The following is a 22,580-nucleotide window of genomic DNA, read 5'->3' as shown; positions in this document are numbered from 1 at the left end:
TGCAGATCCTGCAATTTCTTCATACCTGAAAGCCTTTCATTAAACTGCAGAATTTTTCAGAAAGGCAAAGTTCACTTGTATTTTAGGATTTTTCTTACTAAAAGCTATTTAGAACATGGATAAAAAATAAAACTCATTTTCTTTTTCCTTTTTTTCTTGTATGAGCACAAAGATCTGTGTAAACATATATGCAAAACAGAAACGCGTTAGAAGGCATTTTGTTCTCAGAAATCTTCTTTGGGGTTATCTTACCTATTAATAGTGCCTCTTTCTCTGATTTTAGACCTGGGCTTCGTTTCTCTGAGTTTTTTTCTCTGTCCTGGTTGACCAATGCTACTGTCAATACATTGATTTCCTATAAAGTTTAAAACAACAAACAGGTGGTCATGTAGATTTCATTTACCTTGATTAAACTTGTCTGCTTCCTTTCAACTCATAAAAAAATTCATTACTTTAATTCACATCTAAAGACAAGACAATTATAAATAATTGATTTGTTTACAGAATATTAAGACACATTTTGAACTACCTTTATGCCAAGTGCTGACAAGAAGAGAAATTTTGCTTGCAGAGTAAATAATAACTTTGTTGCTAGTGCTTCTTCATTATAACAGCTGGAGAGATTGTGCCATAAAGTGTGGGGATGGTCAGAAAACTCACATTTTGTAGCTATTAAAGCTGTAAACCAAGACTGCCTCCAGGGAACATGGATGGAGACATTCAGCTACAGCCATAAGAGTAAATTCAGCAGTCACTAACAACATTTCTGGCTACTAGAACACAACCCTCTGCCCTGTTACACTCTGCAAACGGTGCCTGGCATGGCATTGGCCCACCCCAAACAATCCTCAGGCGTGTTTTGGGGGTCAGTGCATTTCAGAAAGACCATTCCTAACAGATGGTTTGCATTAAGCTATCTTGTTTTAAGGATAAGAGCACCAACCTGAAGGAGAAACAAGTCAAGGCTCCTACTTGGAGCTCTTTTTTTTTTTTTTTTGGAATCAGGTGTTTCCTCTGAGAGATCACATAGCAGATGCTCCATCAGAAGTACCCAGGCAGTTGAGTGACTAGGTATATGTGAAGTAAATAAATTATTTCCAAGGCATGCAAGTGGCCTTAGAGTGTATTGCACAGCATTCAAGCATATCCATGGGCTGTTTCCATGGAGTAGCCAATGTGCACTAACTCGTTCCTCGGTGAGGCAGTGACTCATGCTGCTGCATCTGCTCTGTGAAATGCTCAGCAGTTCCATGCAAAACCTCGGAGGCAGAGAGCATGGCGTTGGAGACATCGTGGTGTGAGGTGGGACTGTGCAGGAATGGTGCTCTTGTTCTGTTTGAGGGAGTCAAGGTAAGATGCTGGAGGTTTGTGGGACTGGGCAGCCTTAACTTCAAGCAAATATGTACTATCTGGTAAAATGATGGGCCTCATTTAGGACATACCCATGGTGTGGTGCCTTGCTCCAAAATTTTTGGCAAGAATTTTTGGCAATAAAAGAGGGACACTGGGCTTGGGTGGCTCTGAGGCGTTTCTGGAGGTGTGAATAATCCATGCTAAAAAAAGGCATAAACTCCAAAGTATGTCAAATGTGCCTCTTTATGGATGACTAAAGCCTTCACAGTCTGTGTGATGGGTAAAAAGAGCCACACACTTCCCCATTTTTAATTGAAAAAGGAAAAGAAACAACAAAAAACCTAACCCCAAACCCCCCAGTGACGTGGTCTGTGCTCTCCATAGGCCTGCTCCAAGGGGCAGTGGCTGGATAGGCAGCGCCTGATGGCTCATTTGCATTGTGGCTTCCTGTCACAAAGAAGCGTCACAAGGAGAACTTGTCACACAAAAAAAGTGTTCCTTCGTGTCACGAAGAAGAACAAGCTGCCATGTGGCAGCTAAGGAACTCCACGTGCACATAAGTGACACACATGCACATGTGCACCCTCAGCCCCCAGCACCAAGGGGCTCTGGCAGACCCTGGCCCACACCAACCGAGCTGTGAGGGCCATTGGGGCATCTGGGGGCTGTTGCAGCTGTAATGGCCAGCTGAGGCATTTCTTCCAGCCACAGATCTATGTGTAGTTATATGTCAGCCATTTGCTGGCGTTTTAGTTGTGTGTTTTAGTTTAGGGAGTCTGCAGTTCAAGAGTTGGCAGTGATCCCCTCTTCAAGTAATGGTGCTCCTGGGTGCTCTGGCAGCTACATCACCTTGCCACTAACACTCCTGTAGTGTTGTAGCGCACAAGGCACATTAAAGCAGCAGCAGCATGCTCTAAATTGTCCAGCACTGTCAATTCCCCTCCTGACAGAGCCAAAGGCTAATGCAAATTCTGATCTACTGCTGGCCATGACATCCAAAAGCAGTGAAACGAAACCCAGGCAAGAAACTGAAATAAAAGGTTTTACACGACTTTCTCCAAGAGGCCAGTATTGACAATGGGTTACAGATCAGAACAGAACTGGATAAGAGATTTTGTGATACTGCAGCAGAAAAGCAGAGCAGCATATGCCACCAGAGCCTGTACAGGTTGAGATGTAACTTTGACTTCATCAGAGACAGAAAAGCAGTCTAAAAATAGCAACTCCTGAGAGGGGAAGGTGGGAGCAGAGAGATGTGTATTTGATATAACAGGCCCCAAACACAGCACACTCGCAGTTTCAGGTGGGATTAGAAATTTTGTCAAGCAGTGATGCAGTGAAAGAAACTATAATCCCATTGGGAGCAACGAACAGATGGATTCTCATTTAATGCCTAGATTTGAGCCTGTGCAGAATGTTTTCTATGATTTATAGGACAGTGTAAATGGATGCCAAAGGAAGTCACATCAAGTCTTCCTTAGCTGTATGTTGGAACAGAAGATAAAAGAGTAAAAAAAATTTTATGGGGAAGCCTGAGGAAATGAGTGGCAAAGATAGATGCTCAGCAAACCACTGGCCGTAGAAGAAAGCTGAAGGTTCTTGGAGAAGTTTCTATGATCCAATGCTACCTGCCTCACAGAAGATAATAAATTAGATCACTCTGATGTATTCAGCTGTCAAAAAGAAGTTTGCACAGGCCATGAGAAAATACAGGGTATGCATAGTCACATAAAGTAGATCAGAATTCAGTAGCAGTGCTGCTAGGAATTAATAGTGGTTTAAGAGAAATGGCATAATTGGGTCTAAAAAATGGGTGTGAAATTCACCCAGAAACTGGGCTAATTATAGCGTAAGTGAAAACCTTACATGAATAAAAGAATCTGACAGCATACTGCAGATACAAATCTTGTACCTATGAAACCTTTATAACAAATCCTCGTGCAGTTAATTTACACTTTTTTAGAGGCACTACTTATGTCAACCCACAGAAACAAGACTTTTAAGAGTACAAAGGTGAATGAGGCAATAAATAATTAGAAAAAATCAGTTAGGTCACCTCCATGACATAAGAAAAAGCTACTGATCACCAGATGCCTAAGGAAAATTATTTAATATATACTGCATTACAGTATTTCCTTTCTTTCCCGGAGACCATTCTTTATTTGGCAAATTATATTTTTTGAGGCCCTAAGCAGTCTCCTTTGGCAGATTTCATTATAAAAGGAGTATTTTGCTACCATCTGTCAGTGACTGCATTAAAGGACAAGAACACAGCTGAGCATGTGAGAACTGGTATTTATTAGAAATTAAATGACCTTGCAAGAATTAAACAGCGTGTGAAAGGTGTAATTCAGGTTAAATCACACCTGGAGATCATTAGGGACCTGATCCTATTAACTATTCCCAAACTATGTCAGGTACTGGAAAACGAGAAGGACCAATTTGATGACGAAAGCTCCAAACCTGATCAGTATGATTGCAACCATTCTGTGTGATGCTCTCACCATTGCCACCTCAGAGCTTTTTTCTTGCAAATGACACTTAAATCCACCAGCAGATGATGAAAAGACATGAATTTGCTCCATGGGATTGAAATCCCTATGGTTCTGCAGATATCCCTTGGGAGCAGCATTTTGATTCAGGGCTGCCTGAATTTGAACCAGCAAGGGAGAAACAGACAGAGATTCTTTCTGAAAAACTTTCAGGAGAACTTGCTAGATGAAACAGAGGACAGCAAATAACAATTCTATCCCATGGACTAACAATGTCCACAAGCAGACCTCTGACACTACCACTGACATAGAGCTGATAGCTGTGGAGTGTCATACATGGCAGTTTTGCACATAGATGGATAAAGCCTGACTGTAAGGTGGGAGAGAAGTTTGGTTTTCACCATTCACTCAAGTATCTTGGATTCTTTTGGAAGAGGCTCAGGCAAATATATTGCTCCAAAATTTGCCTGGTCTCCCTGTATAAAGAGCAGTTAGGTCTAGCACTGGAGACAGAGAAAATGAGAGAGTGACTCTTGAGAGAAATGCACTTGCCAAAGAAAGACACAGTGCTCCTGAAGAGTAGAAGAGATGTGGTGATATTCTACAGAAGATAGTCACAGATCCTGTAAGAACAAAAGGCACTCCAGGGCTCTAGCAGATCAGAAAGCTCCTGATATTTAGGTCGAATTATTTGGATCTTTCTCTCCTTTATTGGTTTTCTTTTTTTCCCTATGGGAAAATAAGATATTAAATAAAAGTTCTCCACCTAGGTAGCATTAATCCTCTTCAGGTCAGTGTGGAACTAGTGCAAAAAAGGCAGACAGTATAAAATATTTGTTCTTGCCTGAAAATATATGCCAGCCAGCATCCCTAAAAATGTGGGGAATGCGGACTTGACATTCTTCATAAACACTGAGCAGGAGTTGAACAGGGCATGCACAGCAACTGCCCTACCTGGAAACTCCTCTGGCCAGAGTGCAGTTCTCTACCATCTGTTGTTCAGGACTCTGCTTTGAAAAGCAGAATACAGGATTTAATGAATGCAACATTGAAGATACTTGACATGTGCCCAGAAATCCCATAAACCTACCAGCTTCTGAAATAGTTTGCATTTTTACTATACGTGCAAAGCCAATTGTCTGAGGCATTAAAAGAGTGGCAGAAAAAGGGAAGACTTGATGTTTGTCACAGCAGGAAAAACAGAGCAACGGCTGGATGTTGTTAGATGTAAGGGATACACCACACTTTCTCATCAGCCAGGGGATTTATGAGAGAAAATGAGTAGGAGGAGAAAAAAAACTATATATCTGAAACATAAGCAAAAATCTTGCAGGGTATTAACAGCAGGCCAGAGAGATGCTGTAAGCTTGGAAATAAAAGGTAATTTTAAAATTCTGATAAAAGAAAGAGCCATGCACACATGATACCAAATCCGCAGCCTATAAGGTATTGAAAGGCATATTTTGTGCCTGCTCTGGGCACACAGAACTAGGCTTGGACTTCAGGTGAGTTTCCCCAAACTGCTTATTGAGGACCAGGAAGGTTTGACTGCAAACTTGGGTAGAAACTGGTCTGCAGCATGAAAAACTGTATGTATTTAATTTATTTGCATTTATCTGCGAACCTCCTATAGTGTGGTATAGGTGGGCTTGCTTTGCTAGTCTTTCTTAAAATGTACTTCACAACTACATCTGAAAATTTAATCTTGCAGTTTTAACCTGAGTGGAGCATAATTCAATAACCAATCAAGTGAATGGAAGTCCTGCAATACTTCCAATGCACATCAAGTCAGGCATCTTAAATTCATGGGGACATGCAAGGTTGAGGTACAGGGCAACTTCTGACAGCTTAGCATGGTTGTCAGTTGAGAATGGGCTACTGTCCTTGTCTGTGCTCTTATCCATGGTGAATTCAAAATTATTCAATCCCAGTTGAACTAAGCTACAGTGAAAGAGCTTATTTAAATTTAACTTAAATCAAATTTCCTTGCAAATGTGGCAATGTATGAGTACACTCACAGGCAGTGATTGTGACTCAGATGATCACAGCATCCCAAAATCAGGCAGATGACCTTGGGAGATTTCTAGTCCAACCTGCTCAGAGCAGAATCAGCTGCAGTGGCAGAGCACTGCATGGATGTGCAACAGAAAGGTTGCAACATCCCAGTCCTGCACCCTTGTAAACAAAGGCATGCCTCTATGCCCTGCAGAAGGGATTTTCCAACCACCATCACTTGCTCCATCCTTGTGATACTTGTGGCTCCACTCCTATTTCCACAAGCACAAAGGAGTACAGAGGCAGCATTACAGACTGGGAAAATGTGATAACCTAAATAGAGAAAGCAGAGTCCCCTGACCCAGCTCCTCCCAGGGCTGTCACAGGAAACCTCAGCCCCAGGCTGAACATGACACAGTGAACATCAGTCCACCTCTCTGAAACATCCTACAGACTGGGAGAGCATTGCCTGTAGGAATACAGGACTTGTTATGGGATGTAGGAGCATTATGGGATTGTACAAAACTTAGTTGAGTGTCCTCAGCAGGGAAAAGGAGGAAGTAGCAGGAAAAGGGAGGGATCATGGCAATTTGGGAGGGGATAAAAAGGAGTGGTTGCATGTAATCAGGTTGCTGGTCAGTACACTTGTCTGGCCATGTCAGGCCCTGATCAGTGTATAACACACATTAAACTAATTTTTCTTTTCCTGGGTGGGGAACTCTGTTCTGTGTGCATGGGAGGACTAAGCAGAGCAGCTTGAGTGGGATCAGCAGAGCGCCACTACAGCCTGGAGTGCTGCAGTTAGAGAGACCTGGGGGTCCAAGCCACCAAGTAGGGACACCATGGAGCCAGTGGAATGGCTAAATGACTTGTGTGTGAGGAGCCTGAGAGTCAAAGTCCAGTTTCTGGAGGGATTCCCATTGTGCTTATGTGTAAGTCTGCACATGTATTTCCCACTGATGGACCTTTACCATGACCAGCCAGACAGGGCTGTTTGTGTACCTCCGTGCTGTTCATGTTTACAAATGCTGAGTTTGCACTGATCTGGTGGCTGGCCATGTGTATATAGATGGATGCATTGATGCACGTGTTGTAGATGTGTGTTCTTCCCCTTCTGAGCACATATTCCTCTTCTGTGAGGAATATGTGCTCAGTGTAGCTGCAGGTTGATTCCATGGAGCTGTGACCACCTTGTCTCTGTCAGGCTGCCAGGATCTGGCATCTCCCAAAACCAGTAATACTTGGTTTGGGCCAAATTTCTCTAATAATTTCTTTAATGTTCCCCTTCCTTGGCTACATACTGTGTTGTGATGTGTGAAAGTTTGTTTGAGTGTTTGAACTCTGAAAGTAACTTAAAATTGTCCTAACTTAAATAAATACCATGTGTGTTACAAAGCTCTTCTCTCAGTCTGTCCCCTTCAGTGACTGTTTCTGACTCTCTGCTGACTATTCCTCTAAAAATACTCTGACTAGAAAATTGCTCATAATTTTGATTAGTATCATTCTTTTGTTCCTTCAAATGAGTTATTTTGTACTGGTGAATTAACTACTTCTTAGAAAGCTTGTCTTTTACATGGTCCTGGCTCCTCACAGCCTAAGAATTGATTTTAGAAAAGTGGCTAGCACTAAACGGCTTTGTGACACACTGTCTATATGCAGAGAGGGTTTTTGGCCTTTTTTTGTTGTACTGGGATAACTCAGTTTACAGTGAAAATATGCAGTGGTGCATCATATATGAAAAGATTAAGGCAAGGAATGAGGCATCCAACCATCTCCCCAAAACCAGAGCTCTCACAAGTAGCTAGTGCCACTGTTAGAGTTAGCACCAGGTCAAAAATTAATTTAAAAAAGCCTTTGTTTTTCAGTGGGTTTTTTTCCAGGATCTTACAAGATCCTTCTCCTTCTACTACCTACCTAGTAATGCAGAACTTGGACATACTTGCCATATGCTGCACTGCTGGTGAATATGACTGGTCTATCATTAGAAATGAAAGACACTAGGTTTCATCTTTTCATTCATATCAAACCTAAACTTGGTAACTTATTTTGTTCTGTGCAAGAAGCCAGTGTTGGTTTTGTCAGAAACAGCACATTGTAAAGCACTTTTAAAGGACACTAATATAGAAATTTACTTTTAAAATACACTAATATAGTATTTACCATTATTGTAAATTTAAGAGTGCACTGGTATTAACAAATAAATGGATGAAAACTTGAAAAATTACCTGGCATTAAATTATATGAACAGCAATGTAGACAAATTAGTACTGTGAATGTAAGTCCTTGCGCATGGAAAACTTCAAATGGATGGATCTAAGGTTTGTTTATCTGATTTATTCTACATAATAGAAGCATTTTCAGGAGTGAAGATTAACTGTATTATGATGTTCTTGACATCCTATTTTTCTGATCCATTTACCAGAGAGATGCTTTCAACTTTTTCATTATAAAGCTTTTGCTATTGTAACTTTCACCTGCTGAGTTTTAGGTAACTAGCAATAATCTGAAAATGCTTTTCTCATTGAAACTATCTCTTTGTATTTTCTTCATTGTATTTGAGCACATTTATTTTATGGGAATGTACATATGCAAAATACAGATGACTAATAGGAAAGTCACTTCATGCTCATTTTCAAAAGTATGATCAGGTTGCTTCATTTTCTAAAGCTGAATTTATGTGTAGGTTCCTGATGTCTTAACACAGATGTTTTATGTGATGTGAAGGTGGTTGCTTTGCAAGATAAAAGGTAATTGTCATTTTGCACAATTTGTTTTAGGGAATTGCAGCAAACCAATGGCTGGCTGAATGAAAGCATCACTTGCCCACCAGCTCTGCTGCAGTCATTGTAGGAGGAAGAACTTCATATTTACTTGATATTCAGAATTCATGAAAAACCTTTGAAATGGTCTTTAGCACAAATATCACTCTTGCAATCTTCTCTAGAATGATGCACTTCCAAAAGAAAAGTTAGAGAGAGAGAAAAAAGGCAGTTCGTTTCCCTTCTCGGACTTGTAGAAGTTTTGAAAATGACTTTGTTGAAATAAAAAGAAATAGCAGGCAGGGGAAACCAACCTTAAAAGTCTTGAGAATGAATGATTTTTTGAAGGTTTTGTATTTGAAAGATATTAACTTTAGGAATCTCCACATCTGAATATGCAAAAAGTACTTAAACACTTTGGAGTTCCTATTCCTTTGGAGTGGATCCTTGATCAGGATGACAAACTCTTTCTGAGGTTACTTAAAGGGCCTTGGGAATGTTGTTGGATGAGAAGACCAACACGACCCAGCAAAGTGAGCTTGCAGGCCAGAAAAACAATTGTATCCTGGGCTGCATCAAAAGCAGCATGGCCATCAGGGCAAGGGAGGGGATTCAGCCCCTCTGCTCTGCTCTGGTGAGACCCCACCTGGAGTGCTGCATCCAGCCCTGGGGGTCCCAACACAGGAAGGACATGGACCTGTTGGGGCAATGTCAGAGGAGGGTCATTAAGATGATAAGAGGGCTGGAGCAACTCTCCTGTGAGACAGGACAGCTGGGGTTGTTCAGCCTGGAGAAGAGAGGGTTCTAAGGAAAGACCTTAGAGAATCTTCACATACCTTAAGGGAGCTGCAAGAGAGCTGGAGAGGGACTTTTTACAAGGCCATGTTGGAGCAGGACAAGTAGAAATGGCTTTACACTGACAGGGCAGGTTTAGATCAGATTCAAGGAAGAAATTCTTTACTGTGAGGGTGGTGAGACAGTGGCATAGGTTGGCCAGAGAAGCTGTGGATGCCCCATTCTTGGAAGTGTTCCAGGCCAGGCTGGATGGGGCTTTGAGCAGTCTAGTCTAGTGAAAGCTGTCCCTGCCCGTGACAGGGGATTGGAACTAGATGATCTTTAAAGCCCTTTCAAATGAAAACCATTCTATGAAGAGTGGCTCTTCTGAATACTGAAGTTCCTTTCTCACTTCTGACACGTTTTTTGCTGTCCATTCCTTGAAAGCTGGTTGGAAGGCATGCGAGTGGTGTACAACCCCCAGGACTGCAGCAGCAGGTTTGTGGCTGAAGCAGAGGTGGCCCATCATCCTTCAGGTGGTTGTGGGGGAGCCTGAGTGCTCTGACAAGCCAATCTGCCTTGCACACTGTGTGGGTTAAGCACACAGCTGCATATGTATAAGGCTGAATGTTATTCCTCACTAGAAATGACAGGATGACTCCTATATACGTGTGCAGTATAAATACTTGGGGAAAATGCTTTGGGATGAAAGGTTCCACATAATGATCAGATATTATTAAAATGTCAGGTAGCTCTGGGCATTGAAGATCTGTCTCCCTGTGGAGCTCATATGAAATTTAAAGTAAAAAAAAACTTTTGTGATTTGCTGAGTGGGTGGCTGAATGGGTTTTATCATTGTGTCTCAGAGTTCTCTTTCTCCTCCCTCAGAAGATCAGAATTCACTGCAATCAAAAGCCAAGTCACTCTGACACTCTTAATTAGGGACAAGGGAAGTGGTGTGATTTCTCGCTGCACATTAACAAAGGGGTTATTGCTACAGCCCAGATCCACTTCAGGCAGCACATTCTGTGTCAGAATATACCTTGGTCTGCTCCCTATTTGTTCCCTGTAGGGTTCAATCATGGCTGGGATCTCAGAGACTGTGATTTAGACAGCAGAGACATCTGTACCATGCTAATGAAACTCTTGCTGTCTTCTGAAATGGCAAACCAGGGCTGGGGTGGCAAAGGGGGGAACTCGGGGAGATTTGATCTACCAGTGTAAAAGAACTTCTGAAGGCTGAGTGAGCTCTTTGATATCATCCTAAACAGCCCGTTATGCTCCTGCTACTTTTCAGGCCTCGCGGTATTGAATTCAGGAGGTGGTCATTCCTCATGCCTGTCGCAGTAAGTAGGAAAGCTGCTGATCTGCAAACCGTCAGAGCTGCTTGAATCTATCATGCTCCATGTGCCTTTAATTGAAGGAAATGAGAAGAAATGAGCGATGGAAGGGCTACAAATAAATGTCTGGAATGGAAAAGGTAGGGAGTAGAAAGAGGCACAGCCACCTCTCGCCCCTGGCCCTGCCAGGACAGAAGAACCTAAATACAGACCATAAATGTGTCTCTCTAAAGTTCCCCTGACAGCTCCAATCCAATCAAGGGTCCTTGCATCTTCTCCTAATGACACCACACACCCATGATAAGAAACCAAACCCCACTTCTCTATTTTCAAGGAGCTATTCTCCTCCCTGCACTCTCCATTATTCCTGCCTGCTCTCTTTATACACTTGCAGAAGGGAGCAGTTACAACAAAAGGAGCTGGAGGGTGCCCATAGTCTGCGCTCTTTTCTTCTGGCAGAGAAAACCCCAACTTCTGGCATTTCCTGCAGGGAATGTCAGCCTTGAGCTCATGGGTATGGAGAGGCTGCCAGGACCCTTTCCTTACCCTCTAAAGCACCCTGATGATACTCCCAGGTATCATCACCTCAGTTTCTGCAGTGCCCAGCCACACTCATGTGGTCCAGAAATGCCTTCTGCGAGGCCAGAGGACCTCACTGCGGGGAGCCTAAGGGGTCTTTCTGGACTGTAAGTTTAGACTCAAACTGCTCTTATATAAGCCATATTGAGCCCCTTTTTTTTGCAAGTCTATGCTGTTCTGGAAAGGGCAAGCCTTTTGAAGAGTGGGATAACCAGGAAATGACTGTTGCACACACAAGGAAGTGAAGCAGAAGAATCAGCAATCACTTGGAATCTTCATCACTAAAGATGACCAACTTCTTCACACACTCCCAAACTATTGGGATGATTTTGCACTCCTCTAGTTCCTATTCCTCTCCCTGTGTTCAGGGCCCTTTCCACCTCACCAGGCTCAATGTGATGCTGCCACACTAAGTAGAGCTGCCACATCAAATGGCATGTGTGTACTTTAGTAATACCTCATCTTCTTGTTGGTTGCCTTGAGCAATGTGGCAGTCTCATACACTAATATAAGAAATTCACAGGCCACACCTTTGGATGCCTAAATTAAAAGCTTTGTATAGTGAAGTGAACAAGTGATGAGTTTGATGGAATTACAGACTTTCCCAAAAGTGGAAGGGGGTTAGCTTTTTAAATCTTTGCCTGACTTGTTGCAGAAGTAAGCCTCACTTAAGAACCATCTTTTCTTTGATGAAGATCATCAGTAATTAACCTACTGTATAGAAAGAGAAATCTAGGGTGTAGTTAAGAATGCCATCACTTTCAGTGTAATATAAAGTGAGAAATGCATTGCTACATCCCCTCTCCTCAGAGTCAGGGGTCATCTGGAAACTGCTTTAAAAGCAAATACAAAAGACAAAAATTAAAGGAAGAATTAAAATTGAATGTAAGATGCTTGGTTGAACTCGAGAAATGCTCTGACAACAGCTTTAAGCATTCAAATGGAAAAATGCATCCCTACTTAATATTATTGATTTCTTGTCTGGAGAAAAACCCACAGAACATTGTGTCCAAGCTGCAGGAGACACTAACTGAAGGCAGACAGATGAATGCGGTCAAAGTCAGTACTTTGTTCAAACAACGAAACTCAAACAGAATAAAAGCTGGTCAAAAAACCCTTGTGGTGAAATCAGTTTCACTCTCTGAAATATATTAATTTTATTATGCCTTGGTGATAATGAGGTAACCCTAAAAGTCTTTTGGCAAATTTCTGACTTTTTAACCTGATGGAAATTTCTTTAGTGACTCTGACAATGTCAGGACTTTGCCACGAAATTGCAATTGTCATTCAGAATGCTTCTGTGACCATTACCCATGTCTTGCTTTGGTCTGAATGTAGCAAACGGATGCTCTTGATTACAATTTTGCAGCACTTTTACAAAGGGTAGGGGTTATTCACAGCAGCTATTCCTATCATCCAAGGAAGGCAGACAGCTAACAAGGGAGAGCAACAAACTCCTGGAAGATCACCGAGTAATTCTAAAATGAGAAGTGTATAAAAAACATCTTCCTTTCTCCCTTTACAGTAGAGGGATACCATGGATGTTAACCTTCTGACCCCCAAACCAAGGATGTATTTACTATATTGGCATGCAGTACCATATCCATACTGAAATCAGCAGTGAGCAAAAGGCCATCTTTGATCAAAACACGCAATTAATTTATGTAATAGAGGCTTCACAGAAAGCCACTGAACTTACAAAAAGAGTAGATAAATAAAGTGTCTTTGTAGAGTTAGTCACAAAACGTGTAATTAGCATTTTCAGCTTGGAAAATGGTCTCTACTTGAGCACAGCTCCCAAGCAAGATTATTTTTTTCATGTTGGGAGTATTCAGTTCTCAAGAGTCTGGGAATGTCCTTGTAGAGGATTATATCTGAAGCTATGATTGTCCATTGGTCATTATTTTCACTTCAGTTAAGACAGAGATGTGAATGAAATACCATTATGTGCAGCAATGAAGAGTAAATAAAAAGGGGGTCAGATTAGAAGAAAGGACTGATCGCTTCCAAACCACAGGACTGATGGAAATGAGCACTCAGTGACAGCACCTCTGGCAGTGCTGGCTGTTGAAGCTTCTGTTAACATCAGGCCAGAATTTCAGGCTTTGTGTACTGCCTGAGCCTGACATTTGGCCTTTCTTGACACAGAGTATAGCTGAGAAATGTCAACAGCCATAACAAATATTACTGCATGTACCTGGCAAATCACTCATGAAACACCCTTATGACTCTGCACAGAACCTTGTAAGATGATTTTGCTTTCTGGAAATAACAGATGTACTGGCAATACACTAAAATTTTGGTCTACCCTACCCCCTCAGATTTGTGCGTGAACTGACATGCAGGAAATGAGACATTGCAATTGCTCCAGCCTCTTAGTCAACTTAGTTAATTTTCCTGCAAAAGCAAGAGAAAAAAAAATGAAGGTCAGTTTGGAGGTTGAGCACCTAATTACTTCAGGAGGGAAGTTTTCTTTTTCCAAAGATGCCTAGATCCTTGTCTCCCTTTCAGGATGGTCTCACATAATGAGTATGTAGAAGACCAGGATAGGTCGAAGCATATATTTTCATCTGTATCTGCTTTTGCTAAGAAAAATATTTCCACATTTTATTTTAAGTAATACTATTTTTTAATGTAAAAGATGATGTAGACTAGTGCCATCAGGAGAAATCCTGAGTGAAGAAAGTAATTTTTAAGGTTACAGTATGGGCTTTTTGATGTGTACATACTGTGCCTAAAGTTTCTTTTGTCCTTTCTAGGAGCCTGGTTTTCTGCAGAGTAAGTAATCTAAATATGCCACAGTGTGAAGATAAGATTTTGTGTTCAGTGTACAGGCATACGTTGCCATTTTTCCTTACCAACACCTCCCTCTATTCCTCGGCATGTAGAGGTATTTAATTTGCTGAATTCAACCTGTCATCTGTAACAAATATGTCCTAATCCAATTATATGCATCACCGTTCACTAAGAACCACGTAGGAGCCACCAATCCTTCTTCTCTTTGATCAGCCCTGATTTGCACAGTGGCCAGGGGCAAAACCCATGGAGTCTGCTGAGAGTATAAGTGGAGACAACCTGCAAGGCACAACACCTCAGTGCTACATATTTGATATAAATGACAATTGTTTAAAAGGCACTTCAGCTTCCATTTTACAAAGTTCATTATCGTAGCAAATGTTTTAACATCAGTTCTTTTCCTCTATTTCTCTATTTCCATTTGAACTGCTGTGCTTTCTCTGATTTCATGGTGGTATTATTGTTGAATACATGGCTGCGACTGTGACTCAATAATTGTAACTGGTTTCCCTCTTTGCCATTAATCTAGGTATTGACTTCTTTTCTTAAGAGTCATATATTGCTATGAGATCAGCAGAGGAAGAGCTCATGGAATGGCAGAAAATAGAGTTTCTATCCTGTTGAAAATTCAGGCATTTGAGGAACTTGTACAATTACAAACTGGATCAAAATACTACATTTTGAAAAAATTACTATTAACCAATGATTCTGAAATATTTTGGTTTAGATATCTGGGAATGATGTACCAAAACCACTCTCTTTGCACAACTGGAATGTTTTCTTTTAATGCCATTTCAACCTTTATATTATATAAATATAAAACTTTCAAGCGCTTCTCTTTATCCAGTTACATATGAGCCGAAATGGTACAAATCAAAGCTTTCAGGTAATTCCCCTTTAAAACATTTCAATACTGCAAAATATTGTTTCATCCACATTTTTGGTGAGGAAGCAAGTTCCTTCAGAGACTTTCTAAGACTTACATGTAGATATTCCTCTAGGATTTCCTTTGAGAAACCTGCAACCAGCTAATGTACAATGGCCAGTTTTTAGCTAGCATGGGTGAATATTTCAAGATCATAGTTGGATTAATGTATTTTTGGTCTGCAAACAGAATCTTTCAAAGGGACGCTGTGCAGACAGACTGCAGCTGCAGATTTGTTGGCGCTATCAGACAATATTGAATGTCTCCTGTCCAAACACTGAGAGCTACGAGGCTCTATCGACTTCACTGCGGAAACGGATCACAATGAATGAGATTTAGGAAAGGATTAAAGAAACGAGGACAACATTTCCTTATCAAAAAAGCAGTTCACAAAATTTGAGCCTTTCATTCAGGTTTAAAGTAAAACTGTTTTCCCGAATGAGCCACTAGACAACACACAGACTAAAATAGATGTTAAAATATATAATTGTTTAAACTGCTGCTAGTTCACTTGGCCAGGAGGAAGATATTGTATATAATCGGTTTTAATATTCACCTGTTTGTGACAAAGCACAAGACTGCATGGTTTGGATGATAAACATAACAGGAAACTTTCCTTTTTTTTTTTTTTTTTTTTTACTCTTCCCCCCTTATGGAAATTGCTGTTTTGATGGCAATCATTAAAGGAATAAAAGAAGCAAATCATTGGGGTTTTTTTTGACAACAGGTTCTAAAAAAACACGAGTTTAGGGATCCTTTAATGTTTTTGGATAAAATAATGGCTCAATGAATTAATTTAGTCCTCTTGTGAATTGTACACATATATGAACTGTTTCAGAATTGTACACATATACGAGCCACTTCACTTGGAACTGAAATATGGCCAAGCTTGCCTAGCTGCAAGGCAGCAGCTACAGAGACAAATGATATAACTTTGTAGCTTGAATAATCCTGGACAGGACACTAAGGAAAAGCATTTCTTTTGCAGTCGTTTCCATGGTATCTTTAACACCCACATAGAGCAAGTAGGACACTGGTTGTTAAAGTCTCATCCAAATAAATCCTACAAAGTAAATTGCATGGAACCCAATTTATCTATCTTGAATGAAGTTTGCTGGGATTTGAACCTGTGGCTTCAAGAAAAAAACCCCAGACATTTCAAACCTGATGTGCAAGTCATTCAGCCATTCTATTAGCTTTAAGACATACATAGTAAATTTGAGTCCACATGTACTAAATCTATACATAGATAAATGTACCTACATTTGCTTGAGATTCATCATGCCCATTGATTTCTGCTAATTCCTTGGCGCTTTTTAACTGCAGAGTGAAAAAAAACCAAAACAGAACAAAACAAGCACATTACTTCAGTATTTCACACAGTTATCTTTGATTTATTTGAAGGAGCATTTTATAAAGCTTCCAATGAGAAAAACAGATGGAGCATATAATTCTAATGAGTTTTTGCTCAAACCATTTTGAAACCAACATACTTAAGGCTTGATAGGTTGGGCAAAAAAAAAAAAAGGACTGGGTCATTATTTCTTAAATAATAAGATTAGAAAGTAGTTTCAAGGCATAAAAGGTACACAGATTTCTCTCTCAAGAATAATAAACAATTTCATTTCCCATTGTTGTTGCTATTAATTTAAACTTTACAATATTTGAAAGTTGCCACTAGCTAAATAGTGTTTTGCCAATGATTACTTTTGAATGATAAATTTTGAGGTAAGATGCCGAAGTGCTGCTATACATTGTCTTCCTGACAACCTACCTAAATAACTGACATGGCTCCTGGGTATGATGGAAAAGGAGGGGAGATGAAGAACAGCTCTTTTATTTAACCAGTGGCAGGAAGAACTGAGGAGACACTGCAAATATATGACCTGAACAAAACCTTTCTTTTTCCCTCACGAATTAGCTTTTAGGGGAAAATCCAGGATTACATTGGGAATTGTAAAGATCACTCTCAGGAGATTTAAAGAAAGTCCTAGCTCACATCTTGAGCCACAGTGAAATATGCTGTCATTTGTCCTGTGATTGAGCAAACAGTGCAAAGAGGAGACACAGCAGCTCTCCTGAGCCTATAAGCCATGGAGGTTTGTACACTTAAATGAAACTCACAGAATCATTTGCTCTTTAGGTTAAGCTCTGAAGAGTCATGCTTTTATTGTAATTTAATTCACAATAGATATCATGTGGAGGAGGGGAATGGAGGGAGAATGGAGGGATGGGGAACAATAAACCACTTTCCTCTGAGTTCCTCCTCTTTTGCCAAAAAAGCTGGGTTTGATGTAACTGTTGACTCTACAGTCATGGCTCTGATTTGCAACAACACTACTATGTATTAATTAGAGTCTGACTCAGAAGTGTTGGTGGACTACCATCCTAAGAGGGTGGGTTACCTCCATCACATTTTTGCTACATGGCAACAACAGCTGAACTGAGTGTGATCCAGCTCCCAGCTGTTCAGTTTCCAATATGACAATTAAGGTAAGCAGGCCATGGTCTGTTTGTACCTTATTATGTAGGGCTATGAACTACACAAATTCAGGAACTGCTGCTCAAGCCACTAAACCAATCCTGATGGAGAGGAAAGAGAGCAACACTTGCTGATAAAGTAGTACAAAGGATATCTGGGGACCGCAAAATCATCAGGTTTCCTGGTTCAATTCACTGAAGCTCATCGTTCAAAAGCCTCAAGAAGTCTGCAATTTATACTGTCAGCAGGGTGGTGCATTTCCAATGAATGCTACATGTTTTCCTTACCCTGAAAAAATAACCATTCTGTGAAACCACCTCACTGTGAGGATAGCTGATAGGAGTGAGCTGAGATGGCTACTTCCAGCCAAGCACCAGAATTAGGCATGTATGCACTACAGTGTGACCAAAAGTGCTGTTTCCTGATTCTGCCAGTTCTTTATTATAGAAATTCAGCCACCATGAGCAGTCCTGTTGGGTTCAGCTGAGTTACTCCTCTGAATATGAGGTCAAGAGAGCATTTCAGGTGTGTAAAACTGTTCCGCATGCTTGATGTGAGTGTCCTGAGTGCTCAAGGAATGCTGTTCATTGCTTATGCTTTGCCTTTCCCTTTCCAGGTTGATAAAGTGTTATCACCACTTGGTGACTGTGGCTCCCTGGCAAAGTGCTCTTCTGGTGACATGCGCCATCTCCATCAGCCACACGTGGATTTGATGGGAGACTGGGCTCAGCCTGCAGTGCACTTTGGTCTTCCAGGCTTTTGCCCTGCCATGGTTTCCGTTCATTATCACCCTGGCACTGCTTCATCAATTAATATAATGCAGAGAGGATGCTTGAGTCTCTCCATCTCTTTTATTGCACACCATGCTCTGAAAAGGATGCCAGAGCTCAGGCAAGAGGGTGTTTGCATCCATGCCAAGACTACGACCTCTGCAGGAAGAGGTGGAGGTGAACCAGTGGAGATAATGGTGGAAAACGTAATGGCAGAAAGCATGCAGCTGCAATCCCACATGTCAAAGGGGTTAAGTCCCATTTTTTCCCTTTTTTTTTTTTTTCCCTAAATTATTGTTTATATTGTATTATTCTCTCACATGTTAAATAGCGAAATGCTGGAATAGGAAGCTCAGAAAAGCGTGCAATATTGGAAAAACAGGACTTGCCTTGCTCCCTAGTCTGACTCCAGGGCAAGTCAGGGGGGAGTGTGATGTTGGCAGTGGGGTGTGTGCTGAGGCAACACACAGAGCTAGTGCCAGCAGCAACCAGGGGCCTGCCTGGAAGGAGAAGGGATGAGGAATCAAAAGTATCTGATAAATCTAATGCTATGGTGGGGTAGGCCTGACTCAAACCAGCAGACAACCAGAGCTGACAGCCGCATGCCAGATGCGATTTAGAAGCCTTTTGACTGCAGCAATGCAATGTGGTGCTCTAGGAAGCAGGACTTCTCCCAGCAGGACATCCCAGCCTGGATATGGCTGGGTGAGTGCATGGAGCAGCCATGCTCTGACAGAGCTGCACCTCCCCATGCCCTGAGTGAGGCAGGGCAGGGTCCCTTTGTCAACTTGGGATGAAAAGTCAGTTTTTAGCAAACCTATCACAAAACCAAGCCATTAAGTCAAGGCAGGAGTCCTGTGCTATTTATTTTTTAAAGAAATGCTCTATTTACTTGGCTCAGTTGGATGATTTTCAGTACCCATTGTGGATAAAATACACAGATAAGCTGTGGTGCTTGTAAAAGAAAGCTGCGAGTCTTGGCAAGTGGGGGTCATTACTGCTAGGGCTTCTGCTGTTCTGGAAACTTTTGGAACTTGTTCAGGGTTCTTGGAGGAGCACACTGGCTGCCTAGCACTCTTCAGGAATTCTGGCTACTTACAGTCTTGGCCTTAGGCATGTTTCTGAGCTAATTCTCAAGAGAAATGCAGATCCATCCTGCCTTTCTTCCAGCTACTGTTTCGCCTGTCTGCCTAGCATGAGTGCACATTTGATTCGCAATTAGCAAGAGTCTGCAGAGATTCAGAAGACTGCCCTGGTGGTCCCTACTGGGCCTCACATTGCAAAATCTTCCTATATGTTTTTGCAGCATATAATTGCTACAAAGATATAAAAATAACTTCATGCAATTTCCGCCTTTTTTTTTTTAAGCACTTTATAATGTTATATCTTAAAAGCCGTGTGAAAATGGAAATGAGATGCAATTAACTCAAGAGACCTGGTGGAATCTGTGTTTATAAAGATTCTGTCATTACCAAATCCATTCTTTCTCATGGTATTTTCTATATTACAATCTTGCTTTTTCATTTAGGTTATCTCCGTGGCCATAAGTACTAAGAACATGTACCTGAACATAAAAGCTTCCAGAATCTAAATTATTAGTTTGTAGAATATATTTGTCATCAGATATGTTCAAAGATAAATGTTAAATGTGGAACAGTGTTCTAACTTTCATAATGAACATTAAAAATTCTGAAATAAACATAATTTACTTCTCCTAATATGTACATCAAATGTATACGTCTGTCTGCAGACATATTCAGACACACATGATGAAAAATCTTGAACATAAGAATCATCAACATTTTGAATCTCTGCCACCTAAGCAATTCAGACCTCACAGACCTTAAACTGCAAATATTTAATCAATCCATCAAATATTTTAGCTGAAAGTTTATATAGGGTTAAAATAAGGTCTCAAAGCAGAGAGACCTTATTATACCCACCTGTGCAGCACAAGTGGGTATTTTCAGTTTCAGTGTGTTCATGCCACGTGGTCTACACAGAAAAAACACATATTTGTGCACACTGTGCTTGCATGCCATACACTGTTTCATCTGCAGATTTACAGATTTAGGGCCAGACTTGCTTTTTGCTGTGTAGCTATCCATCTTACTATCCTTATAAAACAATACTATCAAATATGTTTTTCTGTGTCATAGTACACCTTAGTATCAAAGAAGGTGGGATAATCAGATTTACAGAGATTTGATTCTCACTACTTAAATAAGTGCATTGATAACTACTTTTTTTAATGCCATTATGATAATGCCACTCTAAGATTTTTATATACTCATACTTGTGAATTACACCGGAGATGCCAAAATGCTTTTTCAATACTAATCTTAAAAGGAAGAGCTGTTTTGGCTCAGGTATATTTAACACCCTCAATATTTTTTTTAATTCAGAGCAAAACCATTTATCACTGTTATCTATGTAGAATACATATGAGGAAATAGTACCCATGACATGAAATTCAGTATTGGATAGTATTAAGAGTCCCTTTTCACTCTGTTTTCTCAAACTCTGTTAGTCTAATCAGAGCAGACAGGCAGGCCACATAAAGTTAGATCTTGTTCACAGCATATTCTGTGGTCAGACTCCTACGAATTTTGGAGGTGAAGCCATGAGTCTTTGAGTGCTAATGGTTTCGCCTTCCTTCCCCTTAGCATGCCTAAGCCAGCATTTTTCTCCTGCCAAAATCACTCACCTGTTCCTGCAGGACTTTAAGCATCGCTTGTGTATGTGTTTGCTCTTCCTTTGCTTGCTCCAGTTCGGATTTTTTGTTATTTAGTTCTTCCTGTATGCTCAGCAATTGCTGCACAAACAAAAGAAGTTTCTGGTTAGCCTCGTCTGGATCCAAAGCAGTTTAAAATCCCCCAGTTTGACAAATTCTCATTTCAAACAATATTTTGCAGTCTGCTCCTACATTTTATATTGTTGCATAATCTTCTGTGTCTAAATGGACCAGAGGTAAATTATTTTCATGTGCATCTCCTTCTGTGGCAGTGCACCACGAGTAGTACATCTGCTAATGTGCATTAAGCTATTTATTACATTAAAGTAGAAACTCCTGGTACAGTAAGTCACCCACAGAGTGACTGTCACATTCATCTGAACCAAAATCTTATTTGTAGAAGTATATGTGGTGGTTTTAATAATACTGGGGTAAACACTATGGTACATTAATAATTTAAAAGCACAGGCCTTTAATATAATTAGTCATTGGCCCACAGCCATTTTCATTCTATGCAAAGCAATATTCTGGAAAGCTTTCAGACTGACTTGCCAAGAAGACAAAAGCTTTCCTTTTTTTTTTTTTTCTTGTGTTGTGCTGTGATATTTTATTAGATCAGGAAGACTGATGCCCTACAATCAATATATCAGCCAGGAAGACTGCTGATCTACTGTCAAAACAAAAAGCTATGACCAAAATCTATTTTTATGAAGAGAATTCTGGGATGCAGGAGCATATTTGAAAGCCCACATACCCTGGTCGTGGCTAGCTTTAGATTCTGTATAGATTTATTGGGACTGCCAAGAGCAGGTCAGTAGATTTAATTAATTCTGAAATAGATGTATGTTTTTGTATTGATGTGAAGAATGTTAGACACTGATGAAGAGCAAGAGCAGACAAACAGGTTAAAAAAAGTTAATGTCGTTTCTCGTAGTGAATGAGAAAGGAGCCTATGATTTTCTGGGGCAACATATTGCTTGTAAGCACACTCCATTTAAAGGACTAATTGAACTACTAATTGCTTTACTAACGTGCATTACTGATTTAGCCACGTACCTACATCTAAAGCTTAGTTTATGGTTGTGCTTAGGGCTGGTGGCTGACTCAAACTGATGTTGCAGGTGTTCATCCTCTTGGTAAGTTACAGACAGCAAACCTAGAAAAAGTCTTGTTCCACTGCACTGGAAGTCCCAGGCATCAAAGGACAAGGTGTCAGCATTGTTTTCAGAGTGACTTGGAAAAAGATGACATTTCAGGCACTGGTGGAGTTATTGGTAGTGTATTTCTGTTGTAGGTGAACATCAGTATGATGGATTAATTCAGCCACTGAAGTAAAAATACACGTGGGTATACGTCTGATTATATCTCACACACTCTACAGTCCAGCTGAGTTGGTTAGCTTTTTGATGGATCATACTGCCTGGACTGCTCCCTGGGAGCCTTCAAGAGATGCTTTGGTATGTGTTTTCACTCTACCACAGCACAAGATCATTTTGAATCTCAAGACTTTTCCATGAAATAAATAGGTCTCTTCCACTGAGGCTCACACCCAACCAGCTTTTGTGTGGAAAACTCAGTTTT

At 40.7% G+C, this 22,580-nt stretch overlaps 1 protein-coding gene across 6 annotated transcripts in view; it reads right to left on the bottom strand.

The window, feature by feature from the left end:
* ENOX1 (ecto-NOX disulfide-thiol exchanger 1) overlaps positions 1-22,580 on the bottom strand; it is a 307,210-nt gene that overhangs the window by 6,626 nt on the left and 278,004 nt on the right. For 5 of the 6 annotated variants that reach the window (XM_066313322.1, XM_066313323.1, XM_066313328.1 and 2 more), the window contains 3 exons: positions 20,973-21,080; positions 16,277-16,333; positions 253-355 (listed from right to left, as the gene is read on the bottom strand). In XM_066313322.1, the coding sequence (XP_066169419.1) occupies positions 253-355; positions 16,277-16,333; positions 20,973-21,080 (268 nt within the window). The remainder of the gene's footprint in view (positions 1-252; positions 356-16,276; positions 16,334-20,972; positions 21,081-22,580) is intronic. The other variant, XM_066313327.1, reaches the window with a different exon arrangement.

The sequence above is a fragment of the Sylvia atricapilla genome, chromosome 2 (genome assembly GCF_009819655.1).
Source record: "Sylvia atricapilla isolate bSylAtr1 chromosome 2, bSylAtr1.pri, whole genome shotgun sequence".
In the NCBI taxonomy this organism is placed as follows: domain Eukaryota; kingdom Metazoa; phylum Chordata; class Aves; order Passeriformes; family Sylviidae; genus Sylvia; species Sylvia atricapilla.
The sequence above is the reverse complement of the archived record's forward strand: the minus strand, read 5'-3'. Positions and strand labels throughout refer to the sequence as shown.